This window comes from Rhagoletis zephyria, unplaced genomic scaffold (assembly GCF_001687245.7).
Source record: "Rhagoletis zephyria isolate East Lansing unplaced genomic scaffold, Rhagoletis_zephyria_1.1 Rzeph_scaffold_00409, whole genome shotgun sequence".
Classification (NCBI taxonomy): domain Eukaryota; kingdom Metazoa; phylum Arthropoda; class Insecta; order Diptera; family Tephritidae; genus Rhagoletis; species Rhagoletis zephyria.
The window spans coordinates 1-19,662 of NW_016157493.1; the positions used below are offsets into that span (position 1 = coordinate 1).

The 19,662-nt window shown below is 35.9% G+C and overlaps 3 protein-coding genes across 5 annotated transcripts; 2 read left to right on the top strand and 1 right to left on the bottom strand.

Moving 5' to 3' along the window:
- Window positions 1-709: 709 nt before the first annotated feature.
- Obp19a (Odorant-binding protein 19a) lies at window positions 710-6,463 on the top strand. The gene is made up of 3 exons (XM_017611472.1): window positions 710-819; window positions 4,982-5,070; window positions 6,146-6,463. Exons 1-3 carry the CDS (start codon window positions 756-758, stop codon window positions 6,341-6,343), a joined length of 351 nt encoding a protein of 116 aa, XP_017466961.1. The 5' UTR covers window positions 710-755; the 3' UTR covers window positions 6,344-6,463.
- Window positions 6,464-14,519: 8,056 nt separating this feature from the next.
- Brms1 (breast cancer metastasis-suppressor 1-like protein) lies at window positions 14,520-17,952 on the top strand. 3 transcript variants are annotated; one of them, XM_017611466.1, is made up of 5 exons: window positions 14,520-14,635; window positions 14,689-14,895; window positions 14,958-15,202; window positions 17,452-17,782; window positions 17,866-17,952. In XM_017611466.1, exons 2-4 carry the CDS (start codon window positions 14,706-14,708, stop codon window positions 17,731-17,733), a joined length of 717 nt encoding a protein of 238 aa, XP_017466955.1. In that variant the 5' UTR covers window positions 14,520-14,635; window positions 14,689-14,705; the 3' UTR covers window positions 17,734-17,782; window positions 17,866-17,952. The 3 variants fall into 3 exon arrangements, with proteins under 3 accessions (XP_017466955.1, XP_017466954.1, XP_017466956.1); XM_017611467.1 differs by having other exon boundaries at window positions 14,555-14,584; window positions 14,655-14,895; XM_017611465.1 differs by having other exon boundaries at window positions 14,540-14,895.
- A 162-nt stretch (window positions 17,953-18,114) lies between these two features.
- mRpL49 (mitochondrial ribosomal protein L49) lies at window positions 18,115-18,947 on the bottom strand. Its single transcript, XM_017611468.1, has 2 exons — window positions 18,819-18,947; window positions 18,115-18,665 (listed from the first exon to the last, which is right to left on the bottom strand). The coding sequence occupies exons 1-2, from the start codon at window positions 18,882-18,884 to the stop codon at window positions 18,186-18,188; spliced, it is 546 nt and encodes a 181-aa protein (XP_017466957.1). The 5' UTR covers window positions 18,885-18,947; the 3' UTR covers window positions 18,115-18,185.
- Window positions 18,948-19,662: the final 715 nt, after the last annotated feature.

Sequence of the window (19,662 nt, forward strand, 5' to 3'; positions counted from 1 at the left end):
TTTCCAAAAATGTTAAAAGCTGTTTTTGATAGATTTTTTTTGTGCTGATTACGAATCTGTAAGTATCCATCCGCTTTAGATTTTGGGAAAAACGTGGTCAAAGTATCAAAAAAATCGCGGTTTTTGCAATATTTGAGAAGCTTTAGCAAAAAACAAAAGGTGATAGAACCTTCCACTTGGGCTTAAATTAAAGCTGGAACTCGCGACAACTATCCCTGGAAATACTATTCGTGCACCTTGACTTTATGGTTATGGTAATTTGTTGAATAGCAAAAATTGATTTTGGCGAAGTTTTAGTACCTACCGCAATTAAACAAAACATGTTTTTGTCGAAAAAGTGAGATTTTCTCATATACGTGGAGCTCTAAAAGGCCGCGGTCGATAAAGTAGCCTATGTCTTCCCAGGAGCTCGTCTGAATGTTGTTGAAGATCGATATATCCCATAACGAGCCAGAGAGAAATCGGAAAAAATTTCAAGGGTGTAAAAAATATCCTTGTAATCTTTATCAATTAAACACATGCTATATGCATAAATACTATTGTTGCACGATCCATACAATTTCTTAATCAAAAGTTCAACTCCAAATCGGCTCGATATATCGCCATTGCACTTTATATGTACATGTGAGTGTATGTAGGTGCTAATTTAATCGAAAACCTTAGGAAAACGTGTTGTTAAATATCTACTATCTTTTCTGTTATCATTAAAAATACTTCTTTACATTGCTTTTATTTTAAAGGCCACTGAAGAGCAAATGTTTGCCGCTGGAAAATTGATGCGAGATGTCTGTTTGCCAAAATTTCCGAAAGTTTCCACAGGTATGTTTGAATTATTGAATTCCAAAAATAAACATAAAAGAATGAGTGCGTCTGGGCCATCGTACAGCTGTCTAAGTGAAAACACTATCAGCTGATTGTCAAAAAATGCCTACAGCTGAGGTTACCTGTTTTTTGGCGTTTGCTGTCATCTTTTCTAATTTCTTCCATTTATATTACAATTTCTTCCATTTCTATTACATTCTATTTCAAATACACTAACCAAAAACGCACCTACAGCCTGCCAGAAATAACGGTACAATGAAGAGACACGCTACTTTAGAGCTGTACGATGGCCGGGGCTGCACTACGATTTCTCTATGTAGTTGTATGTTTTGAACTACTGTACTTAATAAAACATAAAATAATATTGGGTTGAGGGATTTTAAATTGATCTAATCATAAATCAAGCAATCAATTACGGTTTTGACTTGATTCGCTGATAAAATTAATTTGTGTTTTGCTTCGCTAATATGAGGGGAGTTGAGATGAGTGAAGATGAGATGAAGTGATTTGAGGCGAGCTGAGGTGAGTTGAGTTTAGTTGAGGTCTAGGCGCCCACATTTTGTGGGCTATATGGATCCCTCGCGCGACTGAAGGTAAACTTCTTGGTCCAATTTCCCGTAGAGGTCACCAGTGAGTGGAAGATCGACCTATCAAGGCAGCCAGTTCGAAAACGCCCCATCTCAGAAAACTTTTCACGAACGCTTATCTCAGAATTTGGTTGAATTATGTTTGGTGCAAACTTTCGACCTGTACCTATCGCTTATTGCAGTTTTGTGCAATCGAAGTCAAAATTTTAATGAAGTCCAATAATATACATATAATGCGGCTGAAATGAATTCTATAAGCTATATATCCTCTAAAAATAAAATAAGTTTCTTCGAATGGTTTTTGTTTTGTTTCGTTTTTTTTTTATATCTTTAGTTTGACTTATGCTGAATTTCGACTAGGCATTATATGGCAAAATTTCCCCCATTAGTGGAAATTCGTATTAGGAAAAAATTTTTGTTGTCTTAAATAATTATTAATTCTACAATTTTTGATTACGCCTTGTAATGACAACAATGGATAATAGTTATGTAGGATTTAAATGGACATTTGGTTATTCTACTAATAATGTCGAAACCTCAAAGTAAAGGCTCTCATAGTAATTGTCTATCTGTGTGTATACTCTCGGGAGTACTCGTATTTTTACTTATTTCATTTGATAAATTGATCGTGAAGACTTTTATAAAAATTTGATTCTTCAGGACCCCAAATTGCATTGTTTGACAAATTAAAAAAATTATGCCACAACTATATCCATATATGTAATACTGCTATATTGGGAGTATCTACAAGTGCAGTCAGCAAACATTACAATACAAATATATAAAAAATTTCAGATTGTTGTCGCTTTCCCACAATAGTTTTCATTAAAAACGGTATCAAGCTCAATAAAAGTTGATGAAGATACTATATAAAAAAATAAATAAAAGGAAAACAGAGTAATCGTTTGTAAAAAATTACAATTCAATTTAAAACAAAACGCAATGACGGTACCGCAAAAGAAAATCACAGAGAATATTGAGTTTTCATTTCGTTTCTTGAATTTCATAACAAATTAAATTGTAGACTGATGTAACACTGGTGTAACTGACTAATAAACAATAACAAGCATCATGATTCAATATCACAAGGTTATGTAATTTGTGACAGCTGAAATTTGACACTCCTTTATCTAGATTTGTATTTTGGAAGTAGGAGAAAGGGGAAGAATGTGATCGCCTTTTGCGAAACCGGTAGTAGAAAGGTGCTACAAAAAGTACGCAAAGTATACACTTAGAAGTAAAAAGTGTATTATTAATTCTATGCGAATTTGCAATATATTTGGTGTTTTAATGGAAATACTAAACAATACATAAAAATATGCATTTTTGATTTCAGTTATTCGTCATTTCCTGGAAGAAATCTAGATACCGACCGGCCAGCTATGCAAAACGAAAAATCAATAGAACTTTCTATGCTCATTTCAACAATGCCAAAATTATTTGGCACAAGTGAAAAATAAAGACGTTCTAGAAGGTTAAATTTCAGTTTTTAGATTTTTTAAATATTACTATCTTATAAACTATATAACCGATTAAAAAAGTAATGAAGTCACTATGAAAATAATTAATTTGTCTTTCAGCTGATGTACATAATTTATAGCTTTTTGTATTTTTAAACCAAAACCACTAAAAAACGAACAAATGTTATTTTTTCATGAAATAACCCTTTTTTTTNTTTTAACCAAAACCACTAAAAAACGAACAAATGTTATTTTTTCATGAAATAACCTTTTTTTGAAAAAACTGCATAATTATTGGTAAAGAAATTTATATTATTTAGAAAGTACAAGTTATTGCCTTTAATTCGATAGTACATATTTTGTCATGATCTACTTTTGGGTTTCAACAATTTAGTGATAATAAAAAATACAAATAAATAAAGCAAATAAACCTCTTATATCTTCTTTATTTTTTACCTGTGCCAAATAAATTTGATATCGTTGAAATCAGCGTAAAAATTTCTATCAATCGTCATTTTTGGTTATTTTATAGGTAAACGGTCGCTATTCTACACTTGTTCTAGAAAATTACGCAAACGAAGGTGATGCTCACGAATATTTAGTATGAAGAATTTTTGGTTTTACTACTAATATCACTAGAAACTGTAGAGTAAGCAACATTCTGCACAAGTAAAGGAGCCGATTTTATCTTTGGAAGCGAGAAGACTGTTTTATTACAAAACCTTTCTATTATTGAATCATGAACAAGCATGTTAAATTGTAGAAATATCGCACAGATTCATTTTATGTGAAAGAAGGGGTAAATTAAACAATATATAGAGCTTTACTTGCGTATGTTGGTAAGCATATAATTCCTAGAAATTTTAGCTAAAAGGTTTTCAATTCTAATGAAACTTTGCTGATTTTTTTTTAATTTTTGCACAAAGTTTAAAATTCAGATTTATATAGTATTTGTTAGATAATAAGTTCCAATTTTTATTTGAATAGTCAGTAAATTTGTACCCAGTGAAAAATGGAAATTTGTATATTTTGTCGGCCGCTGTGGTGTAGTGGTAAGCTGTGCGCGCTTCCACTCCGCAACGCCTGGGTTCAAGCCCAGGTCAAAGCAACATCGCAAAAAGTATAGAAAAAAAGGTATTTTCTTAACAGCGGTCGTCCCTCGGCAGGCAATGGCAAACCTCCGAGTGTATTTCTGCCATGAAAAACAGCTACTCGTAAAAATACAATCGCCGCTCTGTGTGACAACATCAAGGCGCACGCCTCAAATCGGAGGAGAAGCTCGGCCAAACACTAACATATGTGTAAGCGCCAATCTATTATTATTATTATGTTTGAATTAAATAATCCAAAATAATATAGTTCTTGTCTAAGTGCGGTCTAATTTCATTTTTTAATCGCGGCCAAATTTCACTCGGCAAAAGGAATTATTTCCGCTCGGCCTAATTTAATTTTTGATCGCGGTCTTAATACACGCGGCCATGATTCACGGAGCCGTTGATAACACCCGACATGATTTTGTTGAAGTGCTCAAATTGTGTTCACTATTTTTTGGAGAGAAGATACCAGAACATAAGATATAAATTTTCCATCAGCTCCAGATTTAGAGAAAAACGAGGTCAAATGTCAAAACATCGCGGTTTTGCAATATTTTATCAAAAATATATAACTTTAGCATTTGCCGCACCAAAATTTCTTTTCCATTTTTGTTGGCCTGTGTAATTTGTGTAAGTGAACCAGCATTAACACAATAAATAGCTACATATCAGTGGAAAAATAGCTCCTGCAGACAGGTGTTTTTTTGAAAAATAAAATCAGATAGCTTTCTCGCTTTGGCAAAGGTGAGAAGAAGACCTTCATGCAAGATTGTGAGCCCTGCATTTAGAACTGCTACCTTTCTACTGTTGCTCTTCAGAAAACTTTAAGGCGCCTTTAATGTACGCATAAATGGAAAGCATACCTTTAATGCTGTGTAAAAAATTCATAACGATAGGTATCCTTCGGTCAATCGGGTGTCAGTAGAAAAAAATTGTATTTTCGAAATTTTACTATTTGCTTAAAAATTACACTTCGGATAATTCAGAGATTTATACACTTTTATGTTTTCCTTTCCAGAAGTAGCTGATGGCATCAAGCTGGGTAATATTCCCGACACCAAAGACGTAAAATGTTATATTAACTGCGTTTTGGAAATGATGCAAACGGTATTAAAAATATATACATACATATATATGCACTACATATGTATGTACATTAGACTGCATCACCAAAAAAAGTGGCAGTTTTTCCGCCGGGATTACAAAATTTATAATATTTTGAGATCTCCACCAAAATATTTCAGAAAAGTCCTAAGATTTAAGCGAGCATGACCGATTTGAAAATACCTCCAAAAATGGAGTTTTTTATGAATAAAAATAGTTTCTTAACGAACTTTTTGAAAAAAGTCCCCTCAGATGACAAAACAGATAATGATTAAAAAATCTGCATAAAAATATTTAAAAATCTTTCCAACGGAATCGTAGGAATGAGATTTTTGATGCTGTTTTTTTTTACTTTTTTCAAATATTGATTTACGAAACACTTGAATAACTGGGCCAAAACTATTCCGATTTAGACTTATGGGATCTCAGTAGAAAGGTATTTTCACATTGTTGTTATTTCTCTCCAAAAAAAAAAGTCATTCGTGTCCCCATTTATTTTTATTTTTTCAAATACCAACACATCTTAATTCATGACGTTCGTTCATCCTAGCTTTCTCTTTCATCTTTTGAATGAGTTTATTAGCAAAGAAATAAAAAGGGTGAAAAAATACCTTTCCAATTACACCTCTTAAGTCTAAATCGGAAGAGTTTAGGTTCAGTTATTAAAGTTTTTCTTATACCAATCTTTGAAAAATGTTAAAAAAAAACATCGAAAATCTTATAATTACGATTCTGTAAAATTTTTTTTTTAATATTTTTATGTAAATTTTTTAAGCTTAAACCGTTTTGTCATTTGAGGGGATTTTTTCAAAAAACGTCTATAAGAAACTATTTTTATTCATAAAAAAAACTCCATTTTTGGAGGTATCTCTTAATCTTAATAAATCTTAAATATTTTTCCGAAATATTTTGGTGGATGTCTTAAAATATAATAGATTTTATAATTCCAATGGAAAAACAGTACCGATTTCTTTTTTTTATGGGGAGTGATGCAGTCTAATGTACATATGTATATAAAATACAAAATCTATTTTATGCCGTTTTAGAATAATTTTAAAACTTTCTCACGCTTGCATAGATGAAGAAAGGCAAATTTCTCCTCGAAAGCTCATTGAAACAGATTGACCTGCTGATGCCAGACGATTACAAGGATGATTACCGCGCCGGTTTGCAAACCTGCAAAGACGCAGTCAATGGTATCAAGAACAATTGTGATGCAGCTTATGCGCTGTTGATTTGCATACGCGGTGAGATAAAGAGGTTCATCTTCCCTTAGATGTGGTACATCGCGCAGCTGATTGCAGTATTCGTGAATACATACAGATGCACTAACTATGTGATGTATAGTAGATATATGGCGTTATTCAATAAAAAAAACAATACTTTATGTTCATAATTTCCGATCATTCTCTTTTTCGAGAACCGGTATTCTTGTCATTCAAAAAATTTTAAAGAAATTTTATTTTATGTATATTTTCTCTACAGCAACACTTACTGTTCAAAGAAAAAACTTCATATGGGCGATTCCACCGTCACGGGTTGGACATTTGTACAGAAAAATATATTTTATATGGAAAAAATCTGATTTATTTCTTTTGTCACGGGTGGGACAAAAAAAATAACCTGCTTTTTGGAGCAGATATATTTTACTTAAACTCTGCGAATTCATTTCACTTTTCTGTGCGAACTTGATGTCACCGCTAATCGGCTCTCAGTGAATTTGACAGAATCAGCTGTTTTGCTGACGTCACAGTCGAGATGACAGCAGTAGTGATGTGCTGAGTCAATACTTTTAAGTATCCAATACTCTCGATACTCGGTACCGAAACATTTAGGTTTCGAATAAAAGCGCACAAACGCCGAAAATATGGAAAAAACGCCTATCAAAACCCGAATGTAGGAGCCAATAGAGCTTTTAATACTGATTCAAATGAAAGATGTATATACATATATGTCGGTTCGAGGCCATAATACAGAGAAACTCTTACTTGTTTTAAGCATTTTGGTTCCAGCTGAATCGGACGATATCATTTTTGTAGGCCTGGGGCAGATTCTGTAACCAGGTAGCGACAATTTTCGAATCGGTATCGGTTTTGTTGACGTATGATATGAAATATTTTTACGTCAACAAGTGCGATATCGATCCGAGACTTGTCGCTAACTGGTTACAGAATCTCCCCCCTGAAAGGCTTCTTCATCCGTCAAAGTATTTTTCTTGAACCTTGGATCGACTAAAAGCCTTATTATGGCAACTTAACTTAATTTAACGGAGCGTAGAACTTAANAAAGCGCACAAACGCCGAAAATATGGAAAAAACGCCTATCAAAACCCGAATGTAGGAGCCAATAGAGCTTTTAATACTGATTCAAATGAAAGATGTATATACATATATGTCGGTTCGAGGCCATAATACAGAGAAACTCTTACTTGTTTTAAGCATTTTGGTTCCAGCTGAATCGGACGATATCATTTTTGTAGGCCTGGGGCAGATTCTGTAACCAGGTAGCGACAATTTTCGAATCGGTATCGGTTTTGTTGACGTATGATATGAAATATTTTTACGTCAACAAGTGCGATATCGATCCGAGACTTGTCGCTAACTGGTTACAGAATCAACCCCCTGAAAGGCTTCTTCATCCGTCAAAGTATTTTTCTTGAACCTTGGATCGACTAAAAGTCTGATTATGGCAACTTAACTTAATTTAACGGAGCGTAGAACTTAAAGAATCAAAATCAAACAGATTTCGATGTGGTATTAAGTTACGTTAAGTTTCGGCTGTTCAATTATAAGCAAGACCAATTTAACAGAATTTTTAAGAGAGAGCCGTAAGTTACGTTAAGTTGCCATAATCAGACCATAAGGTTAAAACTGATAAAATAATAGTTCTCTATTGCGATAAGTTCAAGTGTTTTAGCCGATACCATATAAATTAGTAATGAACGTTTTTTCTCAACTTGAAATGCATATATAGACCTTGTGAGATTGAAGGCAACATGAGTTTTGCCCACCTGCATCCCCTCGATGCCTCTCAGTCATTTCTGAGCGAAGTATTCACCCAGTTTCTGACTTCCATTGCCGAACTAGTTTGGAAGTACTTAAATAGAGGGCTGGTCAATGCCTTAAGGGCAGCTTGGTTGTCACTGCAGTCACGTAAACTCCTTCCCCTCCACCTATGTTCCACCACGTAGTCCATGGCTTTGAGTATTGCAATTACCTCAGCCTGGAAGACCGAAGCATATTCCCCTACAGAAAAGTGAAGCTTATCTTCATTAACCTCGCAAAAGACCACAGATCATGACCCAGAGTCAGTTTCGGAGCCATCAGTGAGGATTAGACAATGTGTGAGTCCGGTCTCAGCGATGGAATCAAACCAGCATTCAGTTCAACATTATAAAATCTCTTCAACAAAGGTAATGGTGGCGTACTATCCTCTAGCAAGGAAAAGACACAAGTGCGTAAATCTCTGCCGCCAGCAATTTTCGCTGCGCCCCACTCATTGTCATACCAGCATCCAGTTCTTTTTAGTCTGCAAGGGGCCTTTAAGGCTTCCCCACGTATGAAAACACAAAGTGACGGTAAGTGGAGCAGTGCGTCAAGAGCACTATACACCACTCAAAAAAATTAAAGTTAAATAAATAGGCTATCAAGCAAGCATTTTGGTTCTTTACATCTAAACCAGATGAATTTTCGTGGACCCCCATTTACAACTCATGGACCCCCAAATTTTTTTCACGTCTCCGTGGACCTCTGGGGTCCACCTGGACCACTTTGGGAATCACTGCTATAGACTAACCAACATTTAACAGAACTGTTACGAACGGCTTTAACTTACGTAAAACCAGATTTTGAAAATTTGGCCAAAGAATCGTTTGAATTTTCTTTAATATCTATCTTACTTACATTAGAATAATAATAAAATTAATGTTTTTCATTTCTAATAATAATTTTATTTAAAAATAACTTTTTATTTTTTTGTTTTTCTTGTGGCTGTTTGTAGCATTTAGAATTTACATGTGGCTCTCTTCGTCCTCGGCCTTGCCCACCCCTGTCTTATAATAAAACACAGAACCAGGAACACAAACAAAGCAAAAACTACAAAAAAAATCATGGCTTTATTATACCAAAAATCCGAAATTCCTCTGTTACGGGTGGGACCATGTTTGTCACGCNCAAGGAAAAGACACAAGTGCGTAAATCTCTGCCGCCAGCAATTTTCGCTGCGCCCCACTCATTGTCATACCAGCATCCAGTTCTTTTTAGTCTGCAAGTGGCCTTTAAGGCTTCCCCACGTATGAAAACACAAAGTGACGGTAAGTGCAGCAGTGCGTCAAGAGCACTATACACCACTCAAAAAAATTAAAGTTAAATAAATAGGCTATCAAGCAACCATTTTGGTTCTTTACATCTAAACCAGATGAATTTTCGTGGACCCCCATTTACAACTCATGGACCCCCAAATTTTTTTCACGTCTCCGTGGACCTCTGGGGTCCACCTGGACCACTTTGGGAATCACTGCTATAGACTAACCAACATTTAACAGAACTGTTACGAACGGCTTTAACTTACGTAAAACCAGATTTTGAAAATTTGGCCAAAGAATCGTTTGAATTTTCTTTAATATCTATCTTACTTACATTAGAATAATAATAAAATTAATGTTTTTCATTTCTAATAATAATTTTATTTAAAAATAACTTTTTATTTTTTTGTTTTTCTTGTGGCTGTTTGTAGCATTTAGAATTTACATGTGGCTCTCTTCGTCCTCGGCCTTGCCCACCCCTGTCTTATAATAAAACACAGAACCAGGAACACAAACAAAGCAAAAACTACAAAAAAAATCATGGCTTTATTATACCAAAAATCCGAAATTCCTCTGTTACGGGTGGGACCATGTTTGTCACGCGTAGGACACGTACGAATTTTTATATGAAAAGGAGCTTTTAGTGTGGTCCATATATAAAGATTAGCTATTAAAAAATATAAGAAGCCAAGTGGGGTTAAATTCATTCACGTTTTTTCTTAGGATGGTGCCTTTTATATAAAAGAAAATGCTTAGCACCGTCTGCCAAAAAAATTATTAAAAATGAACGCGATATCCTAGCTTCTTGAAATTTTCACTTTTACCATTTAAATTTAATGGATTACAAAACTACATACCTAAAAAGTCTGAACAAAAAGTTTAAACTTTTTGGGCGTAATTGTTAAAGAAGTTTGAAACGTGGATTTATGTGATTCTGGTTAGGTAATGTGCTAGACTTTTATAAAAAACACTATAAATATTAGATTAACAAAACAAAAAATCAAAACTGGTCAAAATGTAACTTAACTTTATAAGCTGACCACAAGGTCAACGAGTTCAAGCATCCCCCCTAGTCCCCTGCCTCACCACAACAAACAAATAAAGCTTATCAGCCCTGTAAACCTACCTCTGACAACTGTCCCGCACATAGCTGTCACGGGCGGGACATGCTTCTCTGTTGAATTATTCTTATCTAACTAGTGGAAACGACAATGCAATTGTGGTAAATATTTGCAATAAATTTCTAACATTATGTAACAAACACGAAACACAACCTCAACTTCTGTAATTAAATATAACTTTTAGCTTTTTTTGTCACGTGTGGGACCAGACCAATACTGCTTAATATTAACTCATAATATAGATAATGCAGTCACACAATTTAATATATAACACAATTTTATTAAAAGCAGATGAGTTCTACCATATATTTTTCTTACCAAACACTTTAATTATGAATCGCAAATTATTTGACAGTGCATTCAACACAACCTACTTTCGACTCAATCAAAAAATTTACTTAAAACTTGATTTCGAAACGTAAAAAAAGATAATACAAATGCATTTAAAGCTTAAATTTGTTATTTTTTGGTTGATTCAAGATTTTTACAAATGTCTTATCCACATGTTTGTTAGTTTCATAAAGAAAATTATTTTTGCACTGAGGTCCACTTTCCCATCGAACCTCCCTTATGTTTATGCATACAATATAAAAACTGCAAATATAAGAAAATTATAAAAAAATTTGNTTACAAATGTCTTATCCACATGTTTGTTAGTTTCATAAAGAAAATTATTTATTAATTATGAGGTCCACTTTCCCATCGAACCTCCCTTATGTTTATGCATACAATATAAAAACTGCAAATATAAGAAAATTATAAAAAAATTTTTTCAACATTTTTTTATTTTCAAATAATTTGTTTCAAATCTGAACGATTTTCATCATGAATAAAATTCAATGAGTTTTTCGGAAGAGAAGTGTACACAATTTTGACCGTTAAAACTCATTCTCACTCTTGCTGAGTCGCAAAATGAGGAAGTGTACACAATTTTGACAGCCAAAACTCATTCTCACACTTCACAGTTACAGAATCCAGCACCTGGTATCCAGAAGAGTTTTATGTGTTGGGACTACACCTTTTCCAACAGTATTTCAGAAAAACACAAATGTATTTCAGAAAAGGCCAAATGTATTTCAGAAAACCTCAAATGTATTTCAGAAAAACGCAAATGTATTTCAGAAAATTTCAAATGTATTTCAGAAAAGACCAAATGAAATTCAGAAAAGCACAAATGTATTTCAGAAAAACGCAAATGTATTTCAGAAAAGCTCAACTGTATTTCAGAAAAACTAAAAAAAAACTTAATTGGGCATGGCGTTAAACATCTAAAAAATACATACATATGTACATACATAAGTATTCCGAGTCAGCAAAGAGCTAAATACGTACATATGTACAAAAATTGTGCCTAATTAAGTATTAGTATATATAATATAATTAAAAAATGGAGCTAAAGGACAATTGCGCAATTTACAGGGCCGATATGCGCAGGCAAATGGTGGTTCGCCTACTGCCATGTGGTCACTTATTGCACCAAAAGAGTAGCGGTCCTATTATTGAGTCCAATAAGTGTCCTATGTATATGCCGAGGAGATGTGAATGGTACAAATACACATATGTATATATAAATGGTCTTTAAATAATCATAATTTTATCTTATCGTAAATATGTTTCTATATGTAAAAATTTTTAGAATAATGTGTATATGTTAATCTTCTCCGGTACAGAAAACGAGATTGTAGAACGCAAAAAGTATTCGGTATACAATGAAGTCGACCGCGCACGCATTGTTGAGGCTGCCAACAAAGGGGAAGATTGGAGCAGCTTAGCATCGTCCTTCGGAATCAACTACAAAACGGCATACACTTGGGTGCGATCAGGCAGAGTAGAAAGCAAACGAAGAGGAGGAGGGAATGAAAAAAGGTTGTCTGAAGACGAGGTCGACACGTTAATACGTTGGGTGGAAGAGGATCCTACTATAACGCTGAAGAATATAGCCGTAAAAGTGCAAGCGGAGTCGCAAAAAGACATTTCCAAGTCTTCCGTGGCTAATTATTTAGATGGTAGGCTGTATACCATTAAAAACGTTCATAATATGCCTGCCAACATGAATTCCGCCGTAAATAAAAACAAACGCGCAGAATTCGTGACAGCGTTGAGCGTATATATACAGCAAGGCAAACAAATTGTATATTTGGACGAAACCAATTTTTATTTGTTTTGCCGTCGGACAAAAGGTCGCGCCCGGTCTGGCACACGAGCGGTTTTAACGCTGCCACCATCAAGGGGACCCAACGTACACCTAATTGGAGCCATCAGTACATCCGGTGTACTGAGCATGGAAACGCGGCGCGGGTCATTTAAAAAAGAGAGCGCCGCTGAGTGGGTCCGCGGACTTTTTGAAAAATGGACCAGCATGGGCAACGTACTTAGCGATTTAGTGTTAGTCTGCGACAATGCACCATGCCATGCTGGACTTGAACAAGTGGTGGGTAGTAATGGGTCACCCACCCTTTTGCGTCTGGGGCCATACTCGCCCATGCTGAACCCCATAGAAAATGTTTGGGCTAAGGTAAAGAATTATGTAAAATCGAATATGGGCGTTCCATCCGCGGACGGACCTGGTGTGGTAGAAAGGCGACTGCAGTATATGGAACAAATAATACTGCAAGCGAAAGAAACCATATCTACTGCTGATTGTGCTCGAGCTATTCAGCACTCATCTATTTTTTTTGCAGATGCTTTGGCATTGCGCGACATGCCTGTTGGCAGGTAATAAACATATGTATGTACATCTACATAAATACTTATACATATGTGTAAATAAAATCTCGCCGTTACAGGTGTTGCATTATTCAAGTTTATCACTGGTTTATTATTTAGTAATTTATGAGGCCGATAAAAGCCTCAAAAAGAGTATGAAATGATTTATATATGAGCCCAAAAATTGTTTTAAAAGAATCCAAACGAGTTCAAAATGAGCCGTATATGAGGTAAATAAGAGTCCAATATGACACATATTGAGGCTCATTTGATGTATGAATTTAAGCTCATATAAATCGACTTTCGGTGGAAGGGAAACACCGTCATATCGGTCTCTTAAATGAGCGCATTATGAGCGTAATGGCTCCGAAATAGGACTCCTTAAAGACTCATTTATTACTCCAAATGTTTGCTGGGAGATTCTGGAATGACTATGGCTGAATTTCTTTATTCATTCTGAACGTTTGGAATAAACTTTTTTGTTTACTTATTCTTTAGAACGTTCCTTATGATATGTTAACGTATATTTCAAACGCATTCTGTTTATTCTGGCTGTGAAATGAGATTATCTGAATTGTATAAAGAAACACAGCCTATTTATTTTGTAATGTATTTTTTTTATGTTTTTCTTTTGTTATTATAATAGTTTATCATAAACATTTGTCATTGAATGAATTTATACTCAAATGTTTGCTGGGAAATAAAAGGAAATTTGAATACCCTGCAAACCATTTTTTCATAGTATTCTAAACCGTAGAGCAATTTTAAAGAATTCGTAAAGATCTCATCCGATTTTTGCCGAATTTTCTAAAATGAGAGAAACTGTGCACACTTCGATTTTTTATAAATATTTGTATCATGCATCATGCTTATTTGAAAAATTGGGTGCCATTTGAGCATGAATCATGCCATTTGAGAAAAAATAATCCATATAATTTTTTGTCTTTAGTTCTTAGCTCTAAATATTTACAGCGTCATCTATACGCGATTATTGAAGACTTCCGGTAGTCCATTCCAATAATTTCCGGTAGTACATTCCAGAAAAATGTCAGCGAAATTTTGACATTAGGTTTGTTCCACACGAATCAGCGGGTACCCGCAACTATTCTATCATTCTTGGAAAGTATCGATATAGTACGAAGTTAAAGTATCGCTGCCCCTCCCCCTCCGGCCCCCACCCCAAAAACGATGTCAGCGCTATTAAACATTTCCCATTAAGTTAAAAAATTATTATTCAGAATATAAATCGAATGGCAATATATAAAAATGGACGCAAAGGAGAGATATCTGGCAACACCAACACTGTCATATTTTGACACAATGACTTTTATGTGACAACAACACAGCTGTCAAAGTGGTCCCAGAAGTTGCCCAGATATAAAAGTTTGTACGGAGGAAGTATTAAATGAATTAAATGCGATATATGGCCTATAACTTGGTAAAATAACTGTTTATAGCCTAGAGTTCCTCAACTTTTTACGTGAAGTGAAGTTTTCAGTGCAAATAGAATGCCTGTTAAAAACGAGGGAGACGCAACCGATGGCGAGGATGTTTCTGGAGCCGAGTCTGAACATTCAAATTCTAGTCAGGGACGAGAGTCCACTGATGAAGAGGCCAATGAAATGGATTCGGATGACTCCTCGGAAATGGATGCCATTGAAATGGAAAGAATTCGTTCCGAACATGTTGAAGATTTAGGTAAGTCCAATCGGATAGTCAGGCTAATGAAGGAAGTGCAACAAGCTCTTATGGTTTTGCAGCTAGCCTTGAATTACAATTTGATCAACTGCGGGAGCTGTATTATCAAGAACGCAACAAACAAAACGAACAACAAATTGCGGATGTTCGTAGTGGACGTTCAGAAGAGTACTTAATACCATTGAGAGAATTGGACAAAGCCTTTCGCAATCGCGTTGAAGTTGCAGACAAGCTGCGAAAATTTCGTTTGGAAAATATCGAACATAAGTACCAATCAGAGGAACAAGCAGCGTTGCAGCATTTTGAGGCAAGTATTTCGATATGTACTGTTGGTTGTTGTCATATGCATCAACCGCCTCTGAGAACACTAGGTCTAAGAACTACACTGCATATATAGGCGGCGACCACAAAGCTTCGGTTGTTAGGGTTGCAGTAGACACAGCATACATGGATTTTTTGTGGATTAGTGCCTGTTTAACCTATCTAGATCACCTATTTTTTTACCTTTTAATGAACATGAAATGGTATTATAAATTTGTTCCAATGTTTATACATATTAATGTGCATACATATTAATATTTGTAGGAATCAGTAAAATCGGACCACTATTAACATATAGCTCCCTTACAACTAATTGTTCAGATATGAGATTTTTGCTATTATTTCTCATTTTATATAGGTACTAGCATGAAATTCCGATCCGTTTTGAATCATTCTCAACAGCTTAGTGTGTGAAATGACAACTCAAATCTATAGCCTCCATACAACTGATTGTTCAGATATGGAATTTTACCGTCGATAATGGTGTTTAACTGGGGGGAAATGATAACAAGATATTGAACAACCGGTTAGACTTATTGTTCAGAAAAGTATTAGTTCTTATTTATATAATTCCTGTATCTATGTATGCAGTGAAGGTAAAATTTTTGTTTAGCTCCCAAACAACCGCTTAAGAGCGCAGTAGTCGGTTGAAGTAAGATCTTCTGATGTTCATGAAAGAAATGAAGCCTTCGACATAGCCGAGGACAGCACTGGCTTTACTTGTTTCAATGGATTTGGTCAAGCCAAAGCTTGCAAAGCCAAAGGACCGGGTCATAATGGAAGTAACAAAACAGAGTTTACTGTCAATTAATTTGATATGAACTGACGGACGAAGTCCAGAGGTTCAACAAGCAACCTCTGGACCCGTCAGCCTACCGACAGGCCCTGAACGGCATTCACAGGGAGTCAGTCTCGAGTTATGTAGACTCTAGACCTGTGAATGTCGTTCTCGGCACACTACCACCGAACATAGACGAGACGGAGCTTCATCTGCCTCGGGAGACACGAACAACAATAGCCCAACTTCGCTCTGGCTACTGCTGCAGGTTAAACTCCTACCTAAGTAGATTGAACGAGGATGTGCCAAATGAGTGTCCAGCATGCGGAGAGACCCCACATGACTCGAAACATCTCTTCGCATGCCCGGAAAACCCGACAACCCTAACAGCTTTATCCTTGTGGACCGACCCGATAGAGGCTGCACGCTTCCTAGGGCTGCCGTTAGTGGAACTTGACGACGACTGAGATATCAACCGATCTGGGCGGCGTTGTTGTAGCCGCTACAACAACAACCACAACAAGAACCAGGATAAAGTTCATGGAGAATCTGCTGGATTGGCGGTCCTTGGCTGATTATAAATCTGGGTCCTTCCGGTCAGATAGTCCGACTTTCGTGAGAAAGAGTATAAGTTCGTTGTGACGGTAGGGTTGGAGTTTAAGGTTTAAGGTAGGAGTTTAACCTGCTATAATATGAAAATCATGGTTGTGTAAAATGCAGATTGTTTTTGTAACAGCTTAAAAACTCGCCAAAGAATTTTTGGTTATCCCGTAGGAGTTACAGCCCTTGACCAGATATAGATCTAGGTCATTCCGGTTACGTAAACCAGACTGTCGTGGGGACAATGTAACGCGGAAGGTCGATTTGTACTTGCAAAGGTTCGGGTAGTGAAAGCCTTGCTCGCAAGCTAGGCATGTCCTTGCACCAGTGTATTTAGGCGCAATTGGTAGCTGTCGGGTCGTATGTATCAGTCTGATCTTAGTTTAGCTAGTGTGTGGTGCTTTCCTCACTGTGTTTCCGCGTCCTCTGTAGGCGTGCCTCGAAAATCTCGCTGCACTGTAAAAAGATTCAAAAAAAACTTTCGGGTCCCGCCACTTTTAACCGACTTCGAAAAAAGGTTATCAGTTCGTCGGAATATTTTTTTTTGTTTGTTTTTTGTATGTTACCGCATAACTTTGGACCACGTCAACCGATTTCGATAATTTTTCATCAGAAAGGTAGTGTCTCAGAGGTGGTCCCATACTAATCTTGTTTAGATCCGATCATTGGATCATGAAATATATATATATATATGAGAATTGAAGTCGGTTTTGTTTTTTGCTTAAATATTACCTGTTAAATTTAAAGGATGCGTTTTCCATTTGTTTAAGACTTAACACTTAAAGGCGAATTACCTTCTTAAGATATTTGTTAATAACGAGACATCACTTTAATTATAGTTTTTTTTTATATTTTAGAGTGAAAAACAACTATTGCTCGATCAAATGGAGGAAGAAATTATTGAGAAAATAAGACGTCTGGAAGAAGACCGAAATAATGTTGATATATCTTGGTCTGATTGGGCTGTAGACAGGCGTGCAAGTAAAGTACGTGGCCCGGGAAGAAAAAAGGCAGTCACGGTCACCGGTCCCTACATTGTATACATGCTGCGTGATGAAGACATTATGGAAGATTGGACCACGATACGAAAAGCTCTTAAGCGGTCTGCGGCGACAGCAGTCGCTTCTGTGGCCATATGATAATTTTTAAGATGTACTGAAGATGTATTTAATAGATTTAATCTCTCCCNTCTGCGGCGACAGCAGTCGCTTCTGTGGCCATATGATAATTTTTAAGATGCACTGAAGATGTATGTATTTAATAGATTTAATCTAGTTTCTAATATTTTTGCAATATATTCGTATTGAAGTTTAATAATTCATCCAAAAAGCAATTCTATATGTTGAAGTTCCTCAGGGCATAATAAGTAATAATAACTGCAAACCAATCTTTTTGCAGCACTTTGCTTTTAGTTTTAACTGAACTAATGCTCAGTATACACATAAGCAAAATTATTCTTAAGTACTAGCTTAACATACGTATAAGGTGTGAAGATCAAATTAAAAACAAAAATACACATGTATGTAATATACGTTATTGAAACATTGCTTTTTATTTAATTTGCAAACTCTTATAAGAGAATGAAGCTATTTTAGAAACCTTTTTCCTTCAGATATTCCCTCACGACGTCAACATAATCGCCATGAAAGTGTATTTGTCCACTCATCTCATTTACTCGACTGGCGCAGAGTTTTCCATCCCGCGCTTTCTCCACAACAACACGTAACTCACGTTCCAACTCCCATATATCACCCTGAATGCGTCGGATAACAGTGATACGGCGCTGACCACGGAAGCTTGTCTGTAAATACACTGGTACCATGTGATTTTTCGTGCGTGCTACAAAGTATTTAAGGTCCGGGTTTGCAGAAGCGATTTGGGGTTTCCAACCGGAGGGGTACACAGCTTTTTGAATAGGCTTTGGCACTGTCTTTTGTGGAAGCAAGCGTTCGACATATTTCCATTCAGGTGCATTATGTATAATCTCTATTTCAGGGTATTCCTCGCGAGGAGCTACCTTTCGAGACGATAAGAAACTGGAGCATCGTACAGCTGTAGCGGTAGGTAAGCGCTTAAATAAAAAACGGAAACTTAAATAAACATACAATGAATATATAATACCCTACCTGTAATCGCTGGAAATNAGCGGTAGGTAAGCGCTTAAATAAAAAACGGAAACTTAAATAAACATACAGTGAATATATGAATACCGTGAATACCCTACCTGTAATCGCTGGAAACTATGCGTACTCCTGCAAAATTGCGAAATAAATTTATGAGCTGCTGCCATAACACCAATTTTTTCTTTAGTACAAATTTCCAACAGCTGACCAGGTGGGCAAAGAAGTGCGAACAGCTACTTATTAAAGAGTAATTAAAGAATACCCTATTTAATCACAGATGACGCCAAACCATTCCTGGAAATTCAATAATCGTTTTATTTCAAAACTTCAACCCAAGGTGTCCCCCCTTAAGGAACCAAATCTGTACATTTGTAAAGAATTCAGAGAGAGATGTCGCCGTTGGTATTAAGGAGTCTAAAAATTACTTGAAGAGACGACAGGTGTCGCCCAAAAGCAGAGAACTTAGAAGCAGAGAATGTTAATTGGGACAATTTAGTAGTGGACGGCAAATTCTAGAAAAGGGGGGTTGAGGGGGGTTGAATAGGAATCCCTGATTTCAAAAAGACTCCCCCTTTTTTCTAGCAACCCTATAGTTCTTATATACATAATTTATTGTTAAAGTTTTCGTATAAACGATGAATAAGATAGCAAATTAACATACAACTTGGTGCTACCAGACTGGAATTTTGAATAATAAAAGCGGATTTTTAATTCGGAATTTTCACTTAGTATAATTCTAATTTCTGTTTTGCGAAGAAAAGGAGCTGAACACCGTTTGTAGAGAACACATTTCTGCGAAGGCGGCCTTCGGCCGCACTTAGGGATTATAACCCTCAGGCAGTAGAATTCTCCTTTCTGTTTTGCGAAGAAAAGGAGCTGAACACCTTTTGCAGAGAACACCTTTCTACGTAGGCGGCCTTCGGCCGCACTCAGGGATTGTAACCC